Here is a 20,589-nt window from a genome sequence, read left to right as displayed (position 1 = left end):
TCCCTTAAAGTGCTGCCAGCCTACCTGTCCGGGCAGTGGTCTGCGTCTCTCTCGGATGGGCAGTGTTTGCTGGACTCTTCCCTGCTGCAGTCTCCCAGGACCCCATCCTCCCTCTTGCTCCCCTGCACCTCTCAGCCATGAGGGTGTCACTTCCCTCCCTGACTGTGGTCTGGGCCCTCAGAGGCGAGACAGCATGTCCCTGGTCCTCAGTTTTAGGGGGCCTTGGGGAGAAGTCATTGATCACCCTACATTAGTTTCTAATGCATTTCCCATGGCTTGGTTTCCCAGCTGCTCGAACTGGAACACTGTTGACCCCGAGGTGAGGGAGAGGCTGACCAGGCGGCATGAGGACGGAGAATTCTGGTAAGACTATCAGAGGCTTCGGGAAAGGGGTGTGTGTCTGCCCCGGGACCTTTACTAGAACGTTAGTGAGATTATTGTGTCAGGACCCTGGGGAATGGGATCCGGTTTTATTGTTGTTTTAAATCACGGTAAGACCCTGAACAAAAAAAATGTGCAAAGCTCTTCAATTTGCCCATCTCTCCCCCGGGGGTAAAGAGCTGAGCAGTTTCCCGGGGAAGGCTCTGAGGAAGCCCCGCCGTCCTGCGCAGATCCCAAAAGCAAACGGGAAAGACGGGCATTTCTCTAAAGTTCATCCCAACACCTTAAGAAACTGGTCCCTGGGAGAGCGTAATGGATCCGTGTGTGCACACGCGCATGCTCGTGTGTGCATGTGTGTTCGCACACGCCACTGTGACCACCAGCTGTAGACTGCTTGCCATTTACCAGTGAGTGCCTGTATGCTCTCTCAGCCCATTCTCGGGCTCCCATCCTCACCAGCGAGGGCTCAGCTTCAGAGAGGTTTAAGCTCTTGCTCAGAGTCACCAGCAGACAGGGGCGGCACCAGGACTGGAATCTGTGCCCTCCGGTTGTGGACCTGATGGCCATTCGGCCCCGAGGTGCTGTCTCCCGGCTGCTGTGCCTGGCCTTGGTCTAGGACTCCTGGTGTGCCCACCGGTAACCTGGACGCCCGTGTCCTTCCTTTGCAGGATGTCTTTCAGCGACTTCCTGAGGCACTATTCCCGCCTGGAGATCTGCAACCTGACCCCCGACACCCTCACGTCTGATACCTACAAGAAGTGGAAACTCACCAAGTTGGATGGCAACTGGAGGCGGGGCTCCACCGCGGGAGGCTGCAGGAACTACCCGAGTAAGGCCACCGTAAGGCCACCGGAGGCCAGGTCTCTCCTCCCCCCACCCTAACGTGCTACACCGCAGCCTGAGGCCCAGAGGCAGCTCCTACGCACTGGGACCCTCTGTCTTTCTTCTCCCTGGGTCTCCATCTCGACACCCTTTTCTGTTCACTCAGCCCTTCACCTTCTGCCCTCACCTGCCTCCCTACCCAGGCTGAACCCAAGCCTTGTGTTTCTGTGACGTTCTCTCCACGCCCCAGATTCCCTGTACATGGCCTTGCACCACCCCCAGTGAGGCAGCGCTCAGTCCCGCTTCGTGCCCATGGCCTCTTCATGCACCCAGCCCTGCAGGGGACCTCATCCCCCGGGCCTCATGCCCAGGCCCTAGTTGTTGCCCAGCAACCGTAGCACCCATGTTGATGGGCCCTGCTCAGATGGATTTACTTCTCCTCTGGTGCATCCTCCACTGATTCTCCTGACTCCTCGACCTGAAGGCTCAGGCCTTCTCTCTCCTCGCCCCTCAGAAATGATCGAAGTACGATGGCCTCTGCCTGCTGCGGAGCACAGCTGGGCACTGGGGATATACATTCTCCCAGTGAACCCTCCCTTTGGAGGCAGGTCCTTGATTAGCATCTCCATCTTTAAGATGAGGGGACCGAGGCTTGGAGCGGTTAAATGACTTGCCCAAGGCCACACAACTTGCTGGGATCGAACCCAGGCTGTCTGAAGAGTCAGTACTTTAAGTGCTATGGTAGCAGGTCGTCGTCACCTATTGATTCTCTTTCCAGTGAGGAAACTACAGAGCAAGTGCCTCTAGCTCCTCTAGCTCTGGTGTTTTGAATCCTTCACCTCAAGTATGCGGCCAGGCAGTCCCAGAGGTTCTGGGGAGGCCCTGCGCCCCAGACAAAAATGTCTCTCCTGCCCACTGGATCAGGAGATAGGAAATCTTTCTTAAGAGCCAGACAGAAAATAACTTTTGGCTTTGGGGGCCATTCAGTCTCTGGCAACTCCTCCACTGTACTGCTGTAGCCTGGAGGCAGCCATACTTAAATGAATGGGTGTGGCCGTGTTCCAATAAAACTTTATTTACAAAAACAGGCCACCAGCAGCCTGTGGAGCCAGAGTCTGCACCCTGCGCTAGGTGATGCCTTCATTTCCACAATTAGAGTTTTATTCCGTTAGGTAAGGGAAGGCAAGCGGCACAGTTCTCCTCAAACATGAATGAATCTCAGGTCCTTTGTGTAAATGGGTTTTGGAAGTAGGGAGGGCAGAGACACCTGGGGGTGGGCACGGGGACACAGAACAAGAGGATGTTCCTGGTGTCTGTGTTCACTGGGGGGGAGCGGAAGCCAGCCCCCGAGTTTCCTCAGCCAAGCCAGCCAGGCCCTCCTCTGACCTCTCAATTAGAGCCGGGAGGGGAAGGTACCACGAGGGGGTGCCACAGCGCTAACCACCCTGTTCCAGGGGACAGGAACCATCTCCAAGACAAGCCAGCCTGGGGCAAGGGAGAGGGAAATACAGGGAAGTTTCTAAAGTAGGTCCCGAGATGCAGACAAGTGCAGCGGTCCTGTCTCGGCCCACAGTGCCCCTTCCCATCCCTGACCTGACGGCCCCCACCCAGGCTCTGGCCCCTTCCCATCCCTGACCTGACGGCCCCCACCCAGGCTCTGGCCCCTTCCCATCCCTGACCTGACGGCCCCCACCCAGGCTCTGGTCCCTTCCCATCCCTGACCTGACGGTCCCCACCTAGGCTCTGGCCCCTTCCCATCCCTGACCTGACGGCTCCCACCCAGGCTCTGGCCCCTTCCCATCCCTGACCTGACGGCCCCCACCCAGGCTCTGGCCCCTTCCCATCCCTCACCTGACGGTCCCCACCCAGGCTCTGGCCCCTTCCCATCCCTGACCTGACGGTCCCACCCAGGCTCTGGCCTCTTCCCATCCCTGACCTGACGGTCCCACCCAGGCTCTGGCCTCTTCCCATCCCTGACCTGACGGTCCCACCCAGGCTCTGGCCCCTCTTCCCCAGGCTCTGCCGCTGGCGCCCTCCCCTCCCCCCTCACCTCCCGGCCACCAGCTCAGGGCTGGGCTCCTGTGTCCCCGGCCTGACCCAGCCCCTCTCTGGCCCCAGACACGTTCTGGATGAACCCTCAGTACCTGATCAAGCTGGAGGAGGAGGACGAGGACCAGGAGGACGGGGAGAGCGGCTGCACCTTCCTGGTGGGCCTCATCCAAAAGCACCGGCGGCGGCAGAGGAAGATGGGCGAGGACATGCACACCATTGGCTTCGGCATCTACGAGGTGTGTGCCGGGGTGCAGCCCTCCCCCTTCACTGCTCAGCCCCTGAGGAAGGTCACCCCCACACGCAGGACTGGAGACGGGACCCCAATAGGGAGCGTGGCCAAGGAAAAGCAGAGCCACAGGGCCGTCCCTGCCATGGCTCTGTGTCACCGGGAGGTTCCAAGCCCTTGGCTGGACCCCCACTGCCAGCTTGCTGGGAGTCCCACTCTCTCAGATGCCCTCCTGCCCCCAGCTGGTGCTCTGGTTGGCCCACCGGTCTCTGAGACACGGGCAGTGTAAGCTGAGTGTCCTGCACCACGTGGGACACGGCAGGCAGGAGCAGAGCAGCTGGTCAGAGCCTCGCCAAGCGCTGGCCTGGGGCTCAGGACGGAACCATTGGTCCGCTGGAGCCGTTCCCGCACAGACACGCCCCCTGCCCGAATGTCCTCCTTTCTTTCTGCACCACATTCAAGTCCAGCTCGGCCACAGTCCAGGGACAGCCAGCTCTCCCTCTCTGGGGCCCAACATGCTGAGCTCCTGGACACTCCCTCCCCCGCTCCTTTCTGCAGCACAGAGCAGAGCTCACAGCCTCGGTTGCCGGGGGAGAAGGGGGGCAAGGAAGACAGAGCCACTGAAGTGGGGCACGTGGGTGTGACGGGTGGAACCCAGTGACGTGCTGCAGTGGCTGCCAAAGGCCACACGTGCCATCTCCCCAGCCCCACGTTTAGGGAGGCCACCTTGGCAGGCTGGAAACAGCCTTGGTGGAACAGGGCAGTATTTACACCATGGAAATTGGCAAATACTATAGACCAGGACTCCTGCCCTCCCCCGAGGACCAGTTTCCCAGCACAGCACTCAGGAGAAACGCCTCTGGGTCTTCATTTGGTCCCATTTTAGAGCTAAGGAAGCTGAGGTCAGAAAGCAGAAATGACTTGTCCAAGGAGATACAGACAGGATGTGGCAGACAGAAACCTCGAACTGAGGCCAGCTGGCTCCCAGCCCAGAATGCACCCTCCTGGCTGGGCTGCTTCCTCGCTTCCTCCTACAGCAGGGCCCTGCATTCCCGGTGGGAGACGGCTGTGGGCTTTGCTGTGGCCGGCTGGGTGACCTTGGACAAGTCACTTCAAAGCTCCATGCCTCAACTGTATGCTCTGTACATTGGGAATGGTGCCAGGGGCTTATCGACATTGCTGCTGGGTCATAGGATTTTTTTAAATGTGGGAATGGTTTGAGTTCCTTGGGAAATAATGACCGTGTTGACTCAGTTAATACTGCTGAAGCTAGTGAAAGGGGACAGCCGGCGTCCGGCACAGCGGTGGCAGGTCTGCACACATCTTCCCAGCGTCCTAAGAGAGCGTGCACTTCTTTATCTCTGCAGGTTCCGGAGGAGGTACGTCTGGCGTGTGCGAGCCCCTCCCCCTGGCGCTCAGGTTCACCAACAAGTGAAAGGCTGAGACTGTCGGCTCGGGGTTCTTGGGGCTGTGGGCAGGGGCTGGTGGCTGGGAAGATGAGTCCCTGGCCCCTCTAGGGCCCTGGTGAGGTTGCTCAGGTCCTAGATCCTGCTCGTGCGAGCTCAGGGACGGTGTCTCAGGCTGTCCCCGGGGGCTGCTGCCTCCCTGAGGCCTGGCACAGGCCACGTGGGGGTTAGCTCTGGGTGGATGACCCGGGTCCCGGGACCCCAGGAGGCTCTCCCCGAGTCCTGTAGTGCTCTTAGGCCTGAAGGGAGGAGGTGGGCCCTGCGGGTTAGAAGGCGGTGTCGGGGCACAGAAACAGACCTGGACCCAATTCCCTGATTCCTGCCATGTGGATGCTAAGTGTCCCCGAGAGTCACTGAGAGGAAGGTCGGGTCCCCTGGAGCGTGTGCCTCTGAGCTCCTCGGTGGGCGTCTGTCGCTCGGGTAGAAAGTTTGCTGTTTCCCTGAGACGGTGCAGACACTGTTGCTGTCATCCTCTTGTCTGGACACGTGAGAACAGCACCGACGGGCGCCCTGTCTGCCCTCCGTGCCCACTTGTTTCTGCTTATTCGTCAGCTGGCTGGACAGACCAGCATCCACCTCGGCAAGAAGTTCTTCCTGACGAACAGAGCGCGGGAGCGGTCGGACACCTTCATCAACCTGCGGGAGGTGCTCAACCGCTTCAGGCTGCCCCCCGGGGAGTACGTGGTCGTGCCCTCCACCTTCGAACCCCACAAGGACGGCGACTTCTGCATCCGGGTCTTCTCCGAGAAGAAGGCTGACTACCAGTAGGTCCTTCCGCCTCTCGTTTCTCTCCACCCACCCCTTCTTGTCCCGCCGCCGGCCTGTCCCATGCAGAGCTCCTGGCTCTCTGAACATCAGCATCTTTTTCTGATACCTGCCTGCTTCCAAGGTTAGAGCGAGGGTTTGTGGTATTGAGGGACTTTCAGTGTTATACTCAGGTAAGCAAAGGAAACTGCCTCCCAGAATATGGTTAGAAATGGGTGACTGTGACTGTGAGCAAACTGCACAATCTAATGTCACTGAATGGTCATGTTGATTTCAGTGTAATGACCTCTGTTAGACTAGCTAGGAGCCCATCATTTGGAGAAAAGATGACTAGCTGTTATGTAAATGATGTTAGACTAGCTGGGAGCCTCAACCCCTCAACACTCCTGCTGTCCAGGAGGAGCTCCGCACCCCGACAGCACACCGCCCCCCACCTCCACCCCTCAGAGGTGTCCTACTTCTTTGTCCCAGGATATTCATCCCGATTCCATCCGCCAGCACCAAGAGGTCCCTTATCCATTCTTCTTCGAGCGCCGGCACTTCAGATAGGGCGCTTGGGGGCCCCGTTTAAGATCCCAGGGGGCCTGAGGAAGACCCTCCTAAGCGCAGAGCGGTGCACGGGATGAAGTAACCACGCCCGAGCTCCAAGGAGAATTGCACACAGGCCTCCGCGTGTGCACAAGCAGGCAGCGGTGTCGCCTGGTTCTCAGCGTGAACGATTGATGAGGGCGAAGACTTGAATGGAACTGAAAAGCGGTTCTTGGAAGCCAGGGAGCGAGCTGTCTAAGGACCAGGGGCAGGGGGCGCTGCACTGTCTGATGACCAAAACCAGCCAGCAAACCCCCCAAATCTCTGGACTCCCCAACCTGTTTGGCCACGACTCTTCCTCGGGTCACCCTTGTTACCTAGGAGACGTGAAAGAGCTAGGGAGGCGGAGATCCGCTCTGCCGCCCCCGCTGGACTTGATGTCGCTTTCACTGTGGCTGTGATTCTGCAACTCGCCGTCCCCCTCACGCCCCCGCCAGTAACGCGCAGTCTCCCTCTGTTTCCAGGGTTGTCGATGATGAGATCGAGGGCAACATTGAAGAGGTACTTGAAGCTCCTGGAATTCACCCTCTTGTCTTGGACCACCCTGGGCGCAGAGGAGCAAACAGTAGTCCGAAGGGTTTAGGAGGTCCCAGGATTTCCTGGGCACAGCAGGAAACTGAGGCCTCCTAGAGCGCCCCCTCCCTGCACCGGCCCCGCCCCCTGCACCCGCTCTTCCCCGCCCCCGCCCTGGCGGGCTGAGCCCCTGTGCCCGTGGGACGTGGCACAGGATGGGCCCCCGGACAGGCCACCGGCGCTGTTCTGATCGGTGCGAGGCCCTCATCCCTTCCCTCGCTGCGCCTCGCTTTTCTCTGTAAAGTGAAATGGCCCGGGAGACCGGATCTCTGGGGAGACCGGGAGTTGTGATTCAGTGACAGCTCCTGACAGGCTGTGACACAACTCGGAACGTCAGACAAGGCTCCGTCATGACAAGTTCACACACAGGAAGGGACTTCTCCGCCGTCCCGGGCCTGCCGTGGCTGACCACTTGGGACTCCTCAGTCCCTGGAGCTCTGGGCTTGTTTTGTGTCCTCACTGAGAGGCCACACAGCTTCAAAATCCTTCCAGAACATTCCAGCGGGTCTTACCTTCTGGATCCCCCTTAGGGTAGAGCACAAAAGGCCATTTGGTTGAGTGTTCGAGAAGCCGAAGGAAGTGGAGTGTAACTCCTTCCCACGTCGTTTCTAGTCCCTCTCCCGGGTTTTAACTAGAAAAAAGGTATAAAGTGTTTACATTGTCCTTTGTCTCCATCCTAGACCTTCCTGTTCAGGCCCCAAAGCGAGGAAGAAGGGGACTGGGGTGGGGGAGGGGAGCTGCCCTGGAAGAGAGCAGGCACCTGCTCGTCACCCTCCTCGGATCCACTGTCCCCTCACTTGTGTCCCCTTCCAGATCGACATCAGTGAGGACGACATCGATGCTGGATTCAGGAAGCTGTTCGCCCAGTTGGCCGGGGAGGTAGGTGTTCCCCAAATCTCTGTGATGCTCTGGTTGACACCAAGGAAAAGACACTTCGTCCTCAGAGACGTCAGCTAAAGGGGAGAGGAAACCGACTGAGCCAAAGCCGAGGGGAACTGCAGGCGGCGCGGACTCTGCTCGGGTTCCATGCCCGCGTCCCCCAGACCTCTGCCGTCGCAGGCCCCTCCGCTAGTGGTCAGCTCCGACTCTGCCCCTCCTGCCTTCGGCCCTGGGCTTCGCCTTGCGGCTTCTAGAGTTTTCTGTTCCATTGCAACTGAGACGTGAAACTCGGCCCCTCGCCCTTGGTTTCCACCGAAATATTTGGGGAGATAGAAGGGTTTTAAATTTCAAGAATGCCAGCAACGTGCAACAAGTATTGGAGTTCCCTGTTCTTAAAAGAACCCCTCAGCCAGTAGGCCTCATTGGCTACAGTTATTCAGCCCTTTGTCTTCCCACAACTCCAAGAAAAAGCCCATGTTGGTCTTAAACGATGGGCTTGTCCCAATTACTCCACGGATGGGAATGAACAGAGACGCCTGAGTGACTCCTGCGGAGCCGGGAGAAAGTGCCGGTTCTTAGAGACGGTGGGTTCTAACCAGCCTACAGGAAGCCAGAGCTGAGTTGTTAAAGGCGAAGAAGGCACGCTGGTGGGAGGAAAGTGAGAGAGAACAAGACCACAAGTATGGGTAGAAGGGGATTTATTTTTTATATTCTCTACTGCAAAGCACTGGTGAGAGAACTCTACCTGGAGCGCGTTGTATATGCACACACTGAATCTAGGTCAGGGGCCAGCAGCAGCAGCTCCTGGGGCCTCGTTAGAAGTGCGCACGCGTCGACCCCAGCCCAGACCTGCCCAGTGCCCGGCACACGGCTTGGCCGGAACAGCCGTGCAGGACACACGTGCGGCTCGCGGCTCCAAGGGGGCCAATAACAGTGCTCTGCTTGCCTGTCCACAGGATGCAGAAATTTCTGCCTTTGAGCTGCAGACGATCCTGAGAAGAGTTCTCGCCAAGCGTAAGTCTCCCCTCCTTGTAAATCCCTCATCCTGTTGCTTCCCCTGTGGCTGGAAGGAACATGGGAATCCTTCCCTTGTCCTGTCTCCGCTGCTGTGGCCGAACCATCACGCCCTACTCCCACGTGAATGCCACCCACCACTGCCCCCACCAAAGAATTGGTGGAAGGGGGTTCTATGTGATGTGCTTTTCCAAAGAACACAGGTTCCCAGGGTCTGGAGATCAAAGTCACATCCAGGCTTCTACTGCTTACTAGCTTGATGATCTAAACCGGCTTACAGAACCTTCTTGACTGTTTCCTTATCTGCAGGGTAGTGGCGTTACTACTTACCTCTTAAGGATGGTTGAACTGCCCTGGCCGGTTTGGCCCAGCAGTTGGAGCATCGGCCTGCGGACCAGAGAGTCCCGGGTTCGGTTCCTGCTAAGGGCATGTACCTCGGTTGCAGTTTGCCCCCACCTCGTTGTGGTCATGTGGGTGGCAACCACTCGATGTGTTTCTCTGACGTCGATGTTTCTCTCTCTGTCTCTTTCTCCCTCTCTCCCTCCCGCTGTATCTGAAGATAAATGCAAAAATGTCCTCAGGGTAAAGATTTTTTTAAAAAAGAATGTTTGAACTTATTACATGACATAGAAATTAAAGCCTGCACCCCAGAAAAGCTAGTCTGAGTCTTTGGTAAGTAAAGGCGGAGTCAGCCAGGATGATGGGAGGCAGGTGGGAGACCGGAAGCATCTCCAAGTCCCCTGGCTGTAGTAGGATCACCCTGATAGAGTGATGACATCTACTGATAATAAGCCAGACTGGAAAAAAGAAATAGACCATCTTATACTCAAACTAAGGGAATGGCATTAAAAAGCTTCCTCTCCCAAATGTGTGTTTAAAGGAGCCTAATCTGACCCATTCTTTACTGGGGGAAATGTCACTTCATTTGAGCCAACAGGCCAGGCAGGGGCTTCCCCAGAGAATGAACAGACAGGATGGAGACTTGAGGAGGGCTAGAGAGTCATGTTCTCACAACTTTTCCAGCTTGGAATTATTTCTCAAGCACGAAAGATCCAAGGATGGACTGTTCACCTCTGGCTGCTGACCACTAGGGGGTGGGACACACACACACACACACACACACACACACACACTCCCCCCCTCCCCCACCCCCAGTTTGAGTATAAGATGGTCTATTTCTTTTTTCCATTCTGGCTTATTATCAATAGATGTCGTCACTCTATCAGTGATTTCCTACTAAATACAGCCAGGGAACTTGGAGATGCTTCCTGTCTCCTATCATCTGGGCTGACTCAGCCTTTTCTTACCACCCACCCACCCCCCCCAGTCAAAAATCCTTGTATAACTTTTGACTCCCCCAGATATATTTTTGCCCCCAAACTATCACAGGAGCGGTGCTGCCTTTGACAGGATAGCAGCACTGAGCAGGGCGTGTACAACGTCAGCAGTTACAAACCTGGATCAAAACAAACAGGCTGGATGTTGTCATGTCCCGAGCCTCAGCCCTATGGAGGTCTCTGGAGTCTCCCGAGACTAACCCAGGAGACAGAGCGCCGAAGAGTCCGGGGCCAGCTGCGTCTCCATAGATAACTGGCCCCTGCCCTGCAGCCACCAAATGGCTGGGTTAGAGCTGCTGTGAGTCAGAGCCCCACCAGAGGGTGGCCGGGCCAGTCCCATGCCGGGCTTCCCCAAACAGGCCTGGCCTTCGCCTCCCTCTCCAATCCGGACTGAGGACAAGGAGACGGTGTCTACCCGCGGCTGCCAGGCACAAGTGAGGTCACGGGCTCCTCAGATGTGTGGCCGGCATGAGCCCAAGTGGACTAAAGCCTCATTGTTTCCCCACAGATGGCGGAGGGGGTGGAAAATCAGGCCACACTTGGACTCATCTGCTCCTCGCTTCCCTGTGCCTCTGAGCTTGGTCCCCTCCCTCCCCAGCTGCCTGGTGACCCTGTCTTCTGCCCACGGACCCCACACACGGTCTCGCCCATACCCGAGAGGGGGTCGGGGCCCAGAATGGCAGTTTTGAGACGGGCTAGATTTAACCTTTACAAGGACGTGACAAAAACAGTGGGCTTCTCGTGAAGTCTGTGGGAACCACATTCACACGGTGACAAGGGTCTCATACCACCACCTGCCGAGCACCGATGAGACAGGACTCACCTGGCAGAGAACAGGGTCTCAGACAGCTCTGGGCCCTCCCTCAGCTGGCTCAGCGCGTGGGCAGACAGACAGTCCGAGTGAGCCTCTTATCCCGGGGCCTGGCCTCACGAACTCACGTGCCCCCTTCTTGTCCCTGCCTGCCCACCACCTGGAACACCTCAGGACTGTCACTATCCTTCTTCCGTTTACTCTGAAAGCTCTTGTGGGGCCCTGTGTGCCCAAGGCGGGTACACAGAGCAGTCAGGCCGACGTAGCGCCTCTGCAGCCCCAGCGTCGCAGCCTGTGGCCAGACGCAGCTATTTAAAATGACTCGAGTGGCTACCGTGTCAAAAGGTGCAGGCGCAGGCCCGCCCTCGTGGCCGAGAGGTCACTTCAGGATCACGCGGCTCTAGAAGGTTCTCTTTTCACACTCACCTTGTCTCCTAGGCCAAGACATCAAGTCAGATGGCTTCAGCATCGAGACCTGCAAAATCATGGTCGACATGCTGGACGTATCCTTTCGTGGGCTCAGAGAACACGGGCTGGGGGGTCTGGAATTCCACCCCGAGAGACTCAGACACACTGCCCTCCGCAAAGTCCAGAGGTCACAGGACTGCGGTCACTAGGGAACGTGTGTAGCTCCAGAGGAGGGAAAGTGACGTGTCACACGCCCTGGTCACCTCCACAGGCTCAGAACACAGGTCAGCCGTTCCCGGGGCTGGGGCAGGACATTCCAGCAGAGCGTCCACCGCTCTCTGCCCGAAGCGGTTTGTGCTTGTTTCCTGAGTGACAGTGTTTCCACTACTTCCTCTAGGAAAATACACTTGACCCTTGAACAGTGAGGGGCACCCACCCCCACGTAGTCAAAAATCCTCATAGACCTTTTTTGTCCTTTATTGATTTTAGAGAGAGAGAGAGAGGAAGGGAGGAGGAGAGATAGAAGCATCGATGAGAGAGAACACCAACTGGCCGCCTCCTGCATGCCCCCCACTGGGGATCAGGCCCACAACCTGGGCATGTGCCCTGACCGGGAATCGAACCGGCAACCTCCTGGTGCGTGGATCGACGCTCAACCTCTGAGCCACACCGGCCAGGCCTCATATAACTTTTGACTCCCCCAAAAGTTAACTACTAATAGCAGAAGGCTTACCGATAACATAATTGATTAACACCTATTTTGTGTTATATGCGTTATATACCACATTTTTACACGAAAGCTAGAGAAAAGAAGATATTATTTAAAAAAGCGTAAGAGAACATTCATTTTTAACACTGCTCAGTCAGGGCGGGGGACACACATGTTTATTGAAAGAAATCCGCACACAAGTGACCTGCACACTTCAAGTCCATGCTCTCAGGGTGGACAGCTGTGTTCCCTAAACTACCCTGAACTGCGGTATTTCTGATGCGAATGCTGTCTCTGGCCACATGTTCTTGATTTGTGGAGACAGGGCCCCTCCACGAGCATTGTCCGTGCCCTTTGCTCCAGCGCCCTCCTAGGCCCCCCCTGCCCCCAGGCAGACTCATCAAACACTCCCCCCTTGTTCCTGATGCTATTGGGCACAGATGGTCCGTGTTTCTAAGCAGCTCTGTCTAGAGGGCTCACGGCACCCACGGTGTAGCTCCCTTCACAAAAGTCATCTTAGAAATATGCCCAGTAATACTCCCCAAACTGGCAAAGTACCTCAAGTCCTCTGAAGGCCCCCCTTTTAGCAGATATGGGGCCCCCATGGCACCCCCAGAACAGTCAGCGGGGGCCAGCAGGTGTGCCAGCAGGTGTGGTCCCTCAGGAGGGTCCCTCTGCGGACAGAGTGCCCGCAGGAGCGCAGCTGGGAGTCCCCTTAACTGAAGGTAGTCCGACGGCAGCGGCAAGCTGGGCCTGAAGGAGTTCTACGTGCTCTGGACGAAGATTCAGCAGTACCAGGTGCGCACCAGGAGGCCGACAGCAGGGGCGGGTCTGTGTGGGCCCCTGTGCGGGCCTGCGAGGAGCATTCCCGAGGGGCGGGCGCTGGGAGGGAAACAGAAGAGGACTCGGCAGGTTCATTGGTCTGCTCCGGAAATGGGGTCCCCTGAAAGCCACCCTCAGAGGCTGATGGGGGCCCCTCATATTTTAGAGTTTAGCAGGTTGAGTATAAAAATACGTAAGACAGCCCTGGCCGGTTTGGCTCAGCGGTTAGAGCGTCGGCCTGTGGTCCAGAGAGACCCGGGTTCGGTTCCCGCTAAGGGCGCGTACCTCGGTTGCAGTTTGTCCCCGGCCCTGGTCGGTTGTGCGGGTGGCAGCCACTCGATGTGTCCCTTCACGTCGATGTTTCTCTCTCTCTCTCTCTTCCTCTCTCTCCCTCCCACTCTACCTGAACCAAAAAAAAATAAAAATACGTAAGACATGAACATGGGCCCATGGTAGTTGGCGAGTTGACTTGATGGGCAGATGTACAAACCAGCCACCCGGAGAGGCAGACACTGTTAGCTGCCGAAGGCAGAAACGGTGATTCCTCCAAGGCCAAACGGGGGGCACAGAGCTGCAGAAACTCCATCCCCACGCAGGACACGGCACAGAGGGAGCCCGCCGCCTGCCTCGCCTGGGGTCACGGTTCTCACAACTATTTTACATGTTCCAGAAAATTTACCGGGAGATCGACGTGGACAGGTCTGGCACCATGAACTCCTATGAGATGCGCAAAGCACTAGAAGCAGCAGGTGATACTTCACAACCGGGTTTTCTTTGGTCCTGTTTGTAGCGTATGTGATGCACACAATACAACAGAGTTGAGTAAGCTGTGAAATACAGTAGGTGCTCATCTAGTACAAACACATCCTTTTCATCCCCCTTTAAAGACCATTTGGTAAAATAAAATGCAGTCCAGGATGCTTTGCCCACTGAACTATCTTGAACCTACGCTTCCTCCCGGGCAGCCTGGGGGTCCAGCAGGCAAAGCCGTCGTGCGCAGCGCCCCCAGGTGCCCCTTTCGGGTACAGGGCTGGTTGGGCACAAACAGGATGTCTCTGCTCCACTATTAGGGAAGTCCCTGGCAGAATGTGGTTGCGATAAAGGGACACAAGCTCGTAGGGGACCAGCAAAGTGAGAGGCAGGTGTGTTTGGGGACAGACAGGACAGCGTGAGGTTGTTCACTGTATTAGCCGGGACGTGGTGCTGTCCAAAGACCCCAACTAATGGGCTTAAACAAGACACATTTTCTTCTCACTCAACAATCCAAGCCCGAGAAGTTCAAGGCTGGGGGGTGCCTCCTGCTGTCAGGGACCCAGCTGCTTCTGTCCCGTTCTGTCACCAGCCCTAGGGATGTTGTCCTCACCCATGGGGCCGAGGGTGGCTTGCCACCACAACCCCATTCTGGCAGTGGGTTGACTGTAGGAGGGACAGTCCAGCTCATTGCCTTAAGGGCACCATCACTCTGCACACGTGTCCCACTGCCAGAACTTAGTCACCAGGCCTCAGAGGGCTGCTGGGATGCTGGGAAATGTGGCCTTGATTCCAGGCAGCCAAGACCCATTGATAAATCTATTACTGTGGGGAAACAAGGGAAATAATGTTAGTTTCCTATGAACAGCTTCTGCCACCTACATCCAGGAAGAATCTAGTCTCCAAGACAATTCAGAGCGAAACAAACAGGAGAGGGAGTTGGTTCGCCACCTGGAGCAGTGTGACGGTGGAGATGGGGACAGACAGGAAGGGTCTTCCATGTTGGTCAGCAGGAGCCAGGCAGGGGGAAGGGGAACAGTTTGGAAACAATGGCCAGGAGGCCCTGGCTCTGCAAAATCAATGCCGCCTCCTAGGAGACAGCCAAGGGACAAATGATAAGTGTCATTTAAACTGCCTCATCCGCGGTGACCTGTAACCAGAGCCCCAGGCTGCGTTCTCACCCTTAGCCGTTGGTTCCTTGTTCATGTCCCCTCAGGTTTCAAGATGCCCTGTCAACTCCACCAAGTCATCGTTGCTCGCTTTGCAGACGACGACCTCATCATCGATTTCGACAATTTTGTCCGGTGTTTGGTTCGACTGGAAACACTCTTCAGTAAGTGGCCGTCTGGGGAAGACCTGTTTCCGCTCCTACACGCAGACAAAAATCACCGGAACCAGAGATGTGTCTGTCCGGTTGAGAATGGAAATCCTTCTTTCATTTGGGGAAGGAGGGAAGAAATAACAGCTTGTGACATTCAGTAAATCAGCCAGGTAGGGGTGAGATCATGTATCATTGCTGCAGCTCACTCATGGGACATCCTGCTCTCCTTCCCCCACAGGGATATTCAAGCAGCTGGACCCCGAGAACACTGGGACAATACAGCTCGACCTTATCTCTGTAAGTCAGCAGCCTCCACCACGCCCCGCACTCCCATGGGGATGGGGGGGGGCTGTTACCTGGGTGACGGAGACCTAGGGTTTACTGACACGCTTTTTTTTTTCAACTCTTTTGGTCTGTTGGGGTTGATAGGCCTGTAAATGGTTCTAAGATCCCAAAATGCATTTCGATTTGCAGTCTTTACCCAGTTACCTATTGATTCTTTTGTTGTTGTTGCTGATCCTCACCAGGGAATATTTTCCCATTGATTGTTTAGATGGAGTAGAAGGGAGGAAGGGAGAGAGAAACATCGATGTGAGAAAGACACATCCATTGGTTGCCTCCCGCATGACCCCGACTGAGAATGGGGATTGAACCTGCAACCCAGGTATGTGCCCTTGACTGGAAATCGAACTGGAGACCCTTTGGTCCTCAGGCTGATGATCTAAGTGTTGAGCCAAATAGGCCAGGACTGCCTACTGATTGGAGTCCAAGGAAACACACCTGGTCCCTCTTCCCAGGAGTTTGTCGTGAGCAGCGCAAGGCTGCAAGTCTGTCTCAGAAACAGAGACGTTTCTAAGGGCAGATCTGAGGGTTTAGGGAAGACCTGGCTTCTTAGAACAGATCTGCTCAGAATCACTGCTGATGCCCTGGCCGGTCTGGTTCAGTGGTTAGAGCGTTGGCCCGCAGGCTAATGAGTTGCAGGTTTGATTCTGGTCAAGGGCATGCACCTCAGTTGTGGTTCACCCTGGCCCTGGTTGGGGTTGTGCGGGAGGCAACCAATCGATGTGTCTCTCTCACATCGATCTCTCTCTCTCTTTCTCCCTCCCTCCCTCTCACTCTGAAGATAAACAGAAAAATATCCTCGGGTGAGGATTTAAAAATAATAATAATAATTGCTGAGAAAATTACTTTCCTCTCCTTCTTCCTCTTTTAAAATAAAACTGACAATAGTAAATAAGCTTCTCTTAAATAAGTATCGTGCTCATGTGTCTGGATCCCCAGCAATGCCCACTTCTGAAATGCTCATCAGTCCAAATTAAATTGGAACACCAGTGTCACAAAAAGCAAAGCACAAAACGTCCTCTGGTCATCCTGGTAATAGAGTTCTCTCACACCCAAGAAAGAAGCCAGCTAGGATATGCTGGCTTCTTTCATCGGGCACTGGGCAGGGGGCAGCACAGGCTACAAAGGGCTGGGTCAGGTGGCCGTGCTGGGGTGGGGGTGGGGGGGTAACAAAGTCCCACGTACCAGAGAGGAGCAAAGTGATGAGAAGGCAACTCTTTTCCTTCAATTTTGAACTCTAGAGAAAAGCAGCAACTAAATAGCTACTTTATTCTGCTACTCATTCCAAGTGCCTTTCGCCAGCTAAAAATACACTTGAGCTGGTTACAAGTAACAGGAACTTGCTTAAAACTCTGTAGCCTAGGAGATAGCCCTCCCGAGATTTCTCTCAAGTAACAGCAGTACAATGGACATAAACGTGCCATCTGGTACGTTCTGGAAACTCTAGCCCCATTATCATTGTTGCTGGGAACCCTGTTCCTCCCCAGCTCCCACCGGTCCGTGCTGGCCGGCCACCTCGGTCCTCCCTCCCCATTTCCTCCGAGAAGCGTCTTACCCCTGGCTCCCCTCTACGCCTCCCCTTTCCCGGGTCCCTAGAGAGCCCCACGCTCTCGTCCTTCCCTCGGTCTGCAGTGATTTTCAGCCTCGGCTACAGGTGACATTACCTGGCCAGCTCTGTCAAGGTGCTGCAGTCTGGGCCCATCGCAGGTCAGTTCAATCCGAACCTGATTCCGGCTTCCCAGATTCTTCCAGTAGAGAACCAAGGTTGAAAACCACCAGTTTAAGGGATAGCCACACCCCAAACTGACTTCTGATGTCAGAAAGCAGACTGAAAATGATAATCCAGATGTGGTTTCCCATTTCATGTATCTGTCAACCCCATAATACAATCCACGACCACCTGCTTCAGATAACAGCTTTTTACGAACCTGTAAAAAACTAGACTGGAAATCAGGGAGAAAGAATGTGAGTCAGCACACTGTGTCTTAACCCTCGCTCAGCTCTTCTGATACAACAGCCAGTCTTTCAGAATAATCTCCAGGTACTTAAATAGCCTTTAATTTGAAAAATAGTCACTGATTTTTTTTCTTTTGTTTCCTTCCTCACAGTGGCTCTGTTTTTCAGTACTTTGAAGTTATAATGTAACCTGCGTGAAGACTTCTCATGGAAGAAAATCAGCCACGGACTAAAACTTTTTATCTGGACCTTGATTATGGGAACATTACTTAAACTGATTATTATAGCTGAACATAATGATACCATTTGAAATAGGGAAAGATCTGCATATCAGTAGACTAAATTCGCGTGAGTTGCTTAACCCTCAAAGAGAGCTTTCAATCTGTAAATAGTATACACTTTTTACTTTTACACAGTCCCGTTCAGAGCGGTATCGATCGGGAAACGTGCAGGAAGGTATTTACCAGCTGAGCAAATACTCAGGCGAGCTCAGAGGAACCGGGGTCCTTGCTGGGAATATTGAAAGCAACATCCAGTGGGAAAATGCAGCATTTCCGAAACAGCAGCGCAGGGCTTTTGAGCAAAATCGAGACTAGGAGGGTCACGAGGTGGTGGTGTCGAGGCATCTGAAGAATCCAGGTGAGAAGGAGACACGGGTTTTATTGAAGCTGATTGGTTAACAGTAAATCTTGTGAAACTCAAGGCCTGGAGTGTGTCTGGTCTCACATGCCGAGTGTTATAAATGCCGAAGGGAGTCCACACGTGTGCAAACCGAGTGCCCACGACAAGCTGTTTGCTGCCTGCCTCTAACCCGCACCTGGCCGCCCCCAGCGTCTGTGCATGGCGTGGGGGACACACACAGGACACCCGTAGAAACAACACAAGCTCGTTTCTCGGCTTTTCCTTGGGGCCCTGCTAACTCTATAAAATACTGCCTTGTTGCCTTACCTTCTGACAAATGTACTGTTAAATAAAGTCACCTGGGCAAGCCCCCGTGGCGTGCTGTCCTTCCTGGGGGGGCCCTCGGGGGGCGCCCCGTTTGCAGCCTGTTTCCTCTTTAACAAAGCACAACACCTCTAAATCCCCATATTGGGAGGAAAAGGCAGCTGTCGCTTCAATGTGGAACTATACAGTTTTTTAAAAACTCAATTCAGCCCTGGCCAGTCTGGCTCAGCGGTTAGAACGTCGGCCCGTGGACCAATGAGTCACGGGTTCGATTCTGGCCAAGGGCACGTACCTTGATTGCGATGCGTCCCCAGCCCTGGTTGGGGTCGTGCAGGAGGCAGCCATTCGATGTGTCCCTTTCACGTGATGTTTCTCTCCCTCTCGCTTCCTCTCTCCCTTCCATTCTATCTGAACAAAAATGGAAACAAAGTCCCCAGGGGAGGATTTAAAAAAGCCCAATTCGGAGGCTCCAGTAATTGACCTTCAAGTTGGCGCAGCTCCTCTTTCTACTGCTTCGTGGTGTCTGGAGGCGGCGCAGGCCTTTGACCTGCTTCGCCTGCCCCTTGAACTTCACTTTGGCTGGCGCCCCCTGTGGGAACGAGGGAGCTGGGAGTACGGGCAGCTGCACTGCTGGTCTGCTGTCAGCGGTCCTGGGGAACCACAAAAAAATGGCCAGGGTGTGGTACGACTCAAAATAGGTAAAGGCCAGCCTCATATTTCAGGAACAGAGAGCAAACGGGTTCCCCAAATTCAACTCAAATGAGTTTACATCCTGCCGAGTGGGGTTTGAGGGCCCAGAGACGACCAGGAAGATGAACGACCAGGTGACCGTCTCCATTCAGCAGCTCAAGGTTAGGACAGTCAGACGTTGGGAGTGACTAAGGACTGAAGGTAGACGAGGGGGTGTGGCCCGGGGATCGGGGAGTTGAGGATGGTGACGAAAGTGGGTGAACAGAGATGCCCCAATGTTAATACTGGTCTCCACACCCCCAACTTTATAACCCTTTTTCTGTGCTTTTCAATATTTCTACAAGGAGCTTTGAAATAAGGACACTTTTAAAAGGGAGACCGAAAACAAATGATGTTCAAACTGTATGACTAAAAAAATACAAGTGAGATGATCATGTTTTCCTAATTTGCACATCTTCCCTTTTCACGTATTTGTGCAATTCTTTAATTTACCAAGTACCTTCGCACACAGTACCCAGCACGAGTTTCCTCACTGGGTGCCGTGCGCAGAGGTATGGTGTTCAAGTCCACGTCCGATGAGGCGGCGGCGGCTTGGTGGGAGCGAGCGTCCCGGCAAGGTCACGTGGTGGACCAGGACGTGCGCCAGCCCAGGGCGAATCCACGTGGCTTGATTTCCCACTGCTGCAGTAACATGTCGGCACACACTTGGAAACGTCCCTTACGTTACCCCACCGTGCGGCAGGCGAGAAGGCCAACACCTGTCCCATCAGGATACCCGGTTCCTACCGGAGACCGAGGACGACCCAGCCCACTCAGGTTGGCTGGATTCAGCTCCGCGTGGCTCCAGGGCTGGGGCTGTCAGCCAGGGGCTTGTCGGCGTCCCCTTCCAGGGGCCAGGACCCCCATCACCTTCAGAGCCAGCGACGGCAGGTCGAGTTCTCCCCACACCTCAGACCTCACAACTGCCCCTCTGCCTCACCTCTCCTGTTCTGAAGCTCATGTGACCACTGGACCTGCGGGGACAATCTGGGATACTCTATTTAATGTCCATTGATTAGTGAGTTTACCTAAATCTGAAAAGTCCCTCACAACAGCCCTCAGTGTTTGACTGGATAACCAGATGTCTCAGTCAGCCGGGCTGCTCTAACAGATGCCACAGACCGGGTGGCTTAAAAACAGACATTTATTTCTCAAGGTTCTGGAGGCTGGAAGCCCAAGGTCAAGGTGCGGCAGATTTGGTGTCTGGTGGACTCTCCTGGCTTGCAGGTGGCGCCTTCTTGTCGCCGCACATGGAGGAGAGGGGACTCTGACTCCTCCACAGACGCTGATCCCATCACAGCCCTGCTCCACCCACCGGCACACTGGGCTTAGGGCTGCGACGCGAATTTCAGGGGGACACGAACATTCAGTCTCTAGCACCAGGGGTCAGGAACATGTGTGCTTGTGTGTGCTGAGGGTGATCTTTAGAATTCTGTCTACACGCATGTCTTCTGACATTTATTAGTTCACGTTGTCAACAATTTCTCCCTTCATCCTCCTTTCTTGCTAGAATTTAGCTACTCATAAAAGTATATAAGGAAAAGTGACCACTGTTTTGTTTTCCATTTGTATCTTCTATTAAATAAAATAGTTCCACTAAGCAAAATGGATTCCAAAACAATCCATAAACTCGGTAACGTAATAAAACAATGTGGAGACTCTAAGTTCCCATCCCATTAATCAATATCTATAA

The 20,589-nt window shown here is 54.8% G+C and overlaps 1 protein-coding gene across 1 annotated transcript in view; it reads left to right on the top strand.

Moving 5' to 3' along the window:
- The window catches only part of CAPN2 (calpain 2), a 51,826-nt gene extending 33,520 nt beyond the window's left edge, over window positions 1-18,306 (top strand). Inside the window, exons 8-21 of the mRNA XM_036277463.1 lie at window positions 289-363; window positions 1,050-1,210; window positions 3,322-3,491; window positions 4,849-4,860; window positions 5,500-5,711; window positions 6,765-6,801; window positions 7,687-7,752; window positions 8,709-8,766; window positions 11,353-11,417; window positions 12,761-12,829; window positions 13,524-13,602; window positions 14,820-14,936; window positions 15,163-15,221; window positions 17,375-18,306. Of these exons, the coding sequence (XP_036133356.1) occupies window positions 289-363; window positions 1,050-1,210; window positions 3,322-3,491; window positions 4,849-4,860; window positions 5,500-5,711; window positions 6,765-6,801; window positions 7,687-7,752; window positions 8,709-8,766; window positions 11,353-11,417; window positions 12,761-12,829; window positions 13,524-13,602; window positions 14,820-14,936; window positions 15,163-15,221; window positions 17,375-17,398 (1,204 nt within the window). The 3' untranslated portion in view covers window positions 17,399-18,306. The remainder of the gene's footprint in view (window positions 1-288; window positions 364-1,049; window positions 1,211-3,321; window positions 3,492-4,848; window positions 4,861-5,499; window positions 5,712-6,764; window positions 6,802-7,686; window positions 7,753-8,708; window positions 8,767-11,352; window positions 11,418-12,760; window positions 12,830-13,523; window positions 13,603-14,819; window positions 14,937-15,162; window positions 15,222-17,374) is intronic.
- The last annotated feature ends 2,283 nt before the right edge of the window (window positions 18,307-20,589 follow it).

This window comes from Molossus molossus, unplaced genomic scaffold, assembly GCF_014108415.1.
Source record: "Molossus molossus isolate mMolMol1 unplaced genomic scaffold, mMolMol1.p scaffold_m16_p_23, whole genome shotgun sequence".
NCBI lineage: Eukaryota > Metazoa > Chordata > Mammalia > Chiroptera > Molossidae > Molossus > Molossus molossus.
This window is presented reverse-complemented; position numbering and strand designations above follow the sequence as displayed.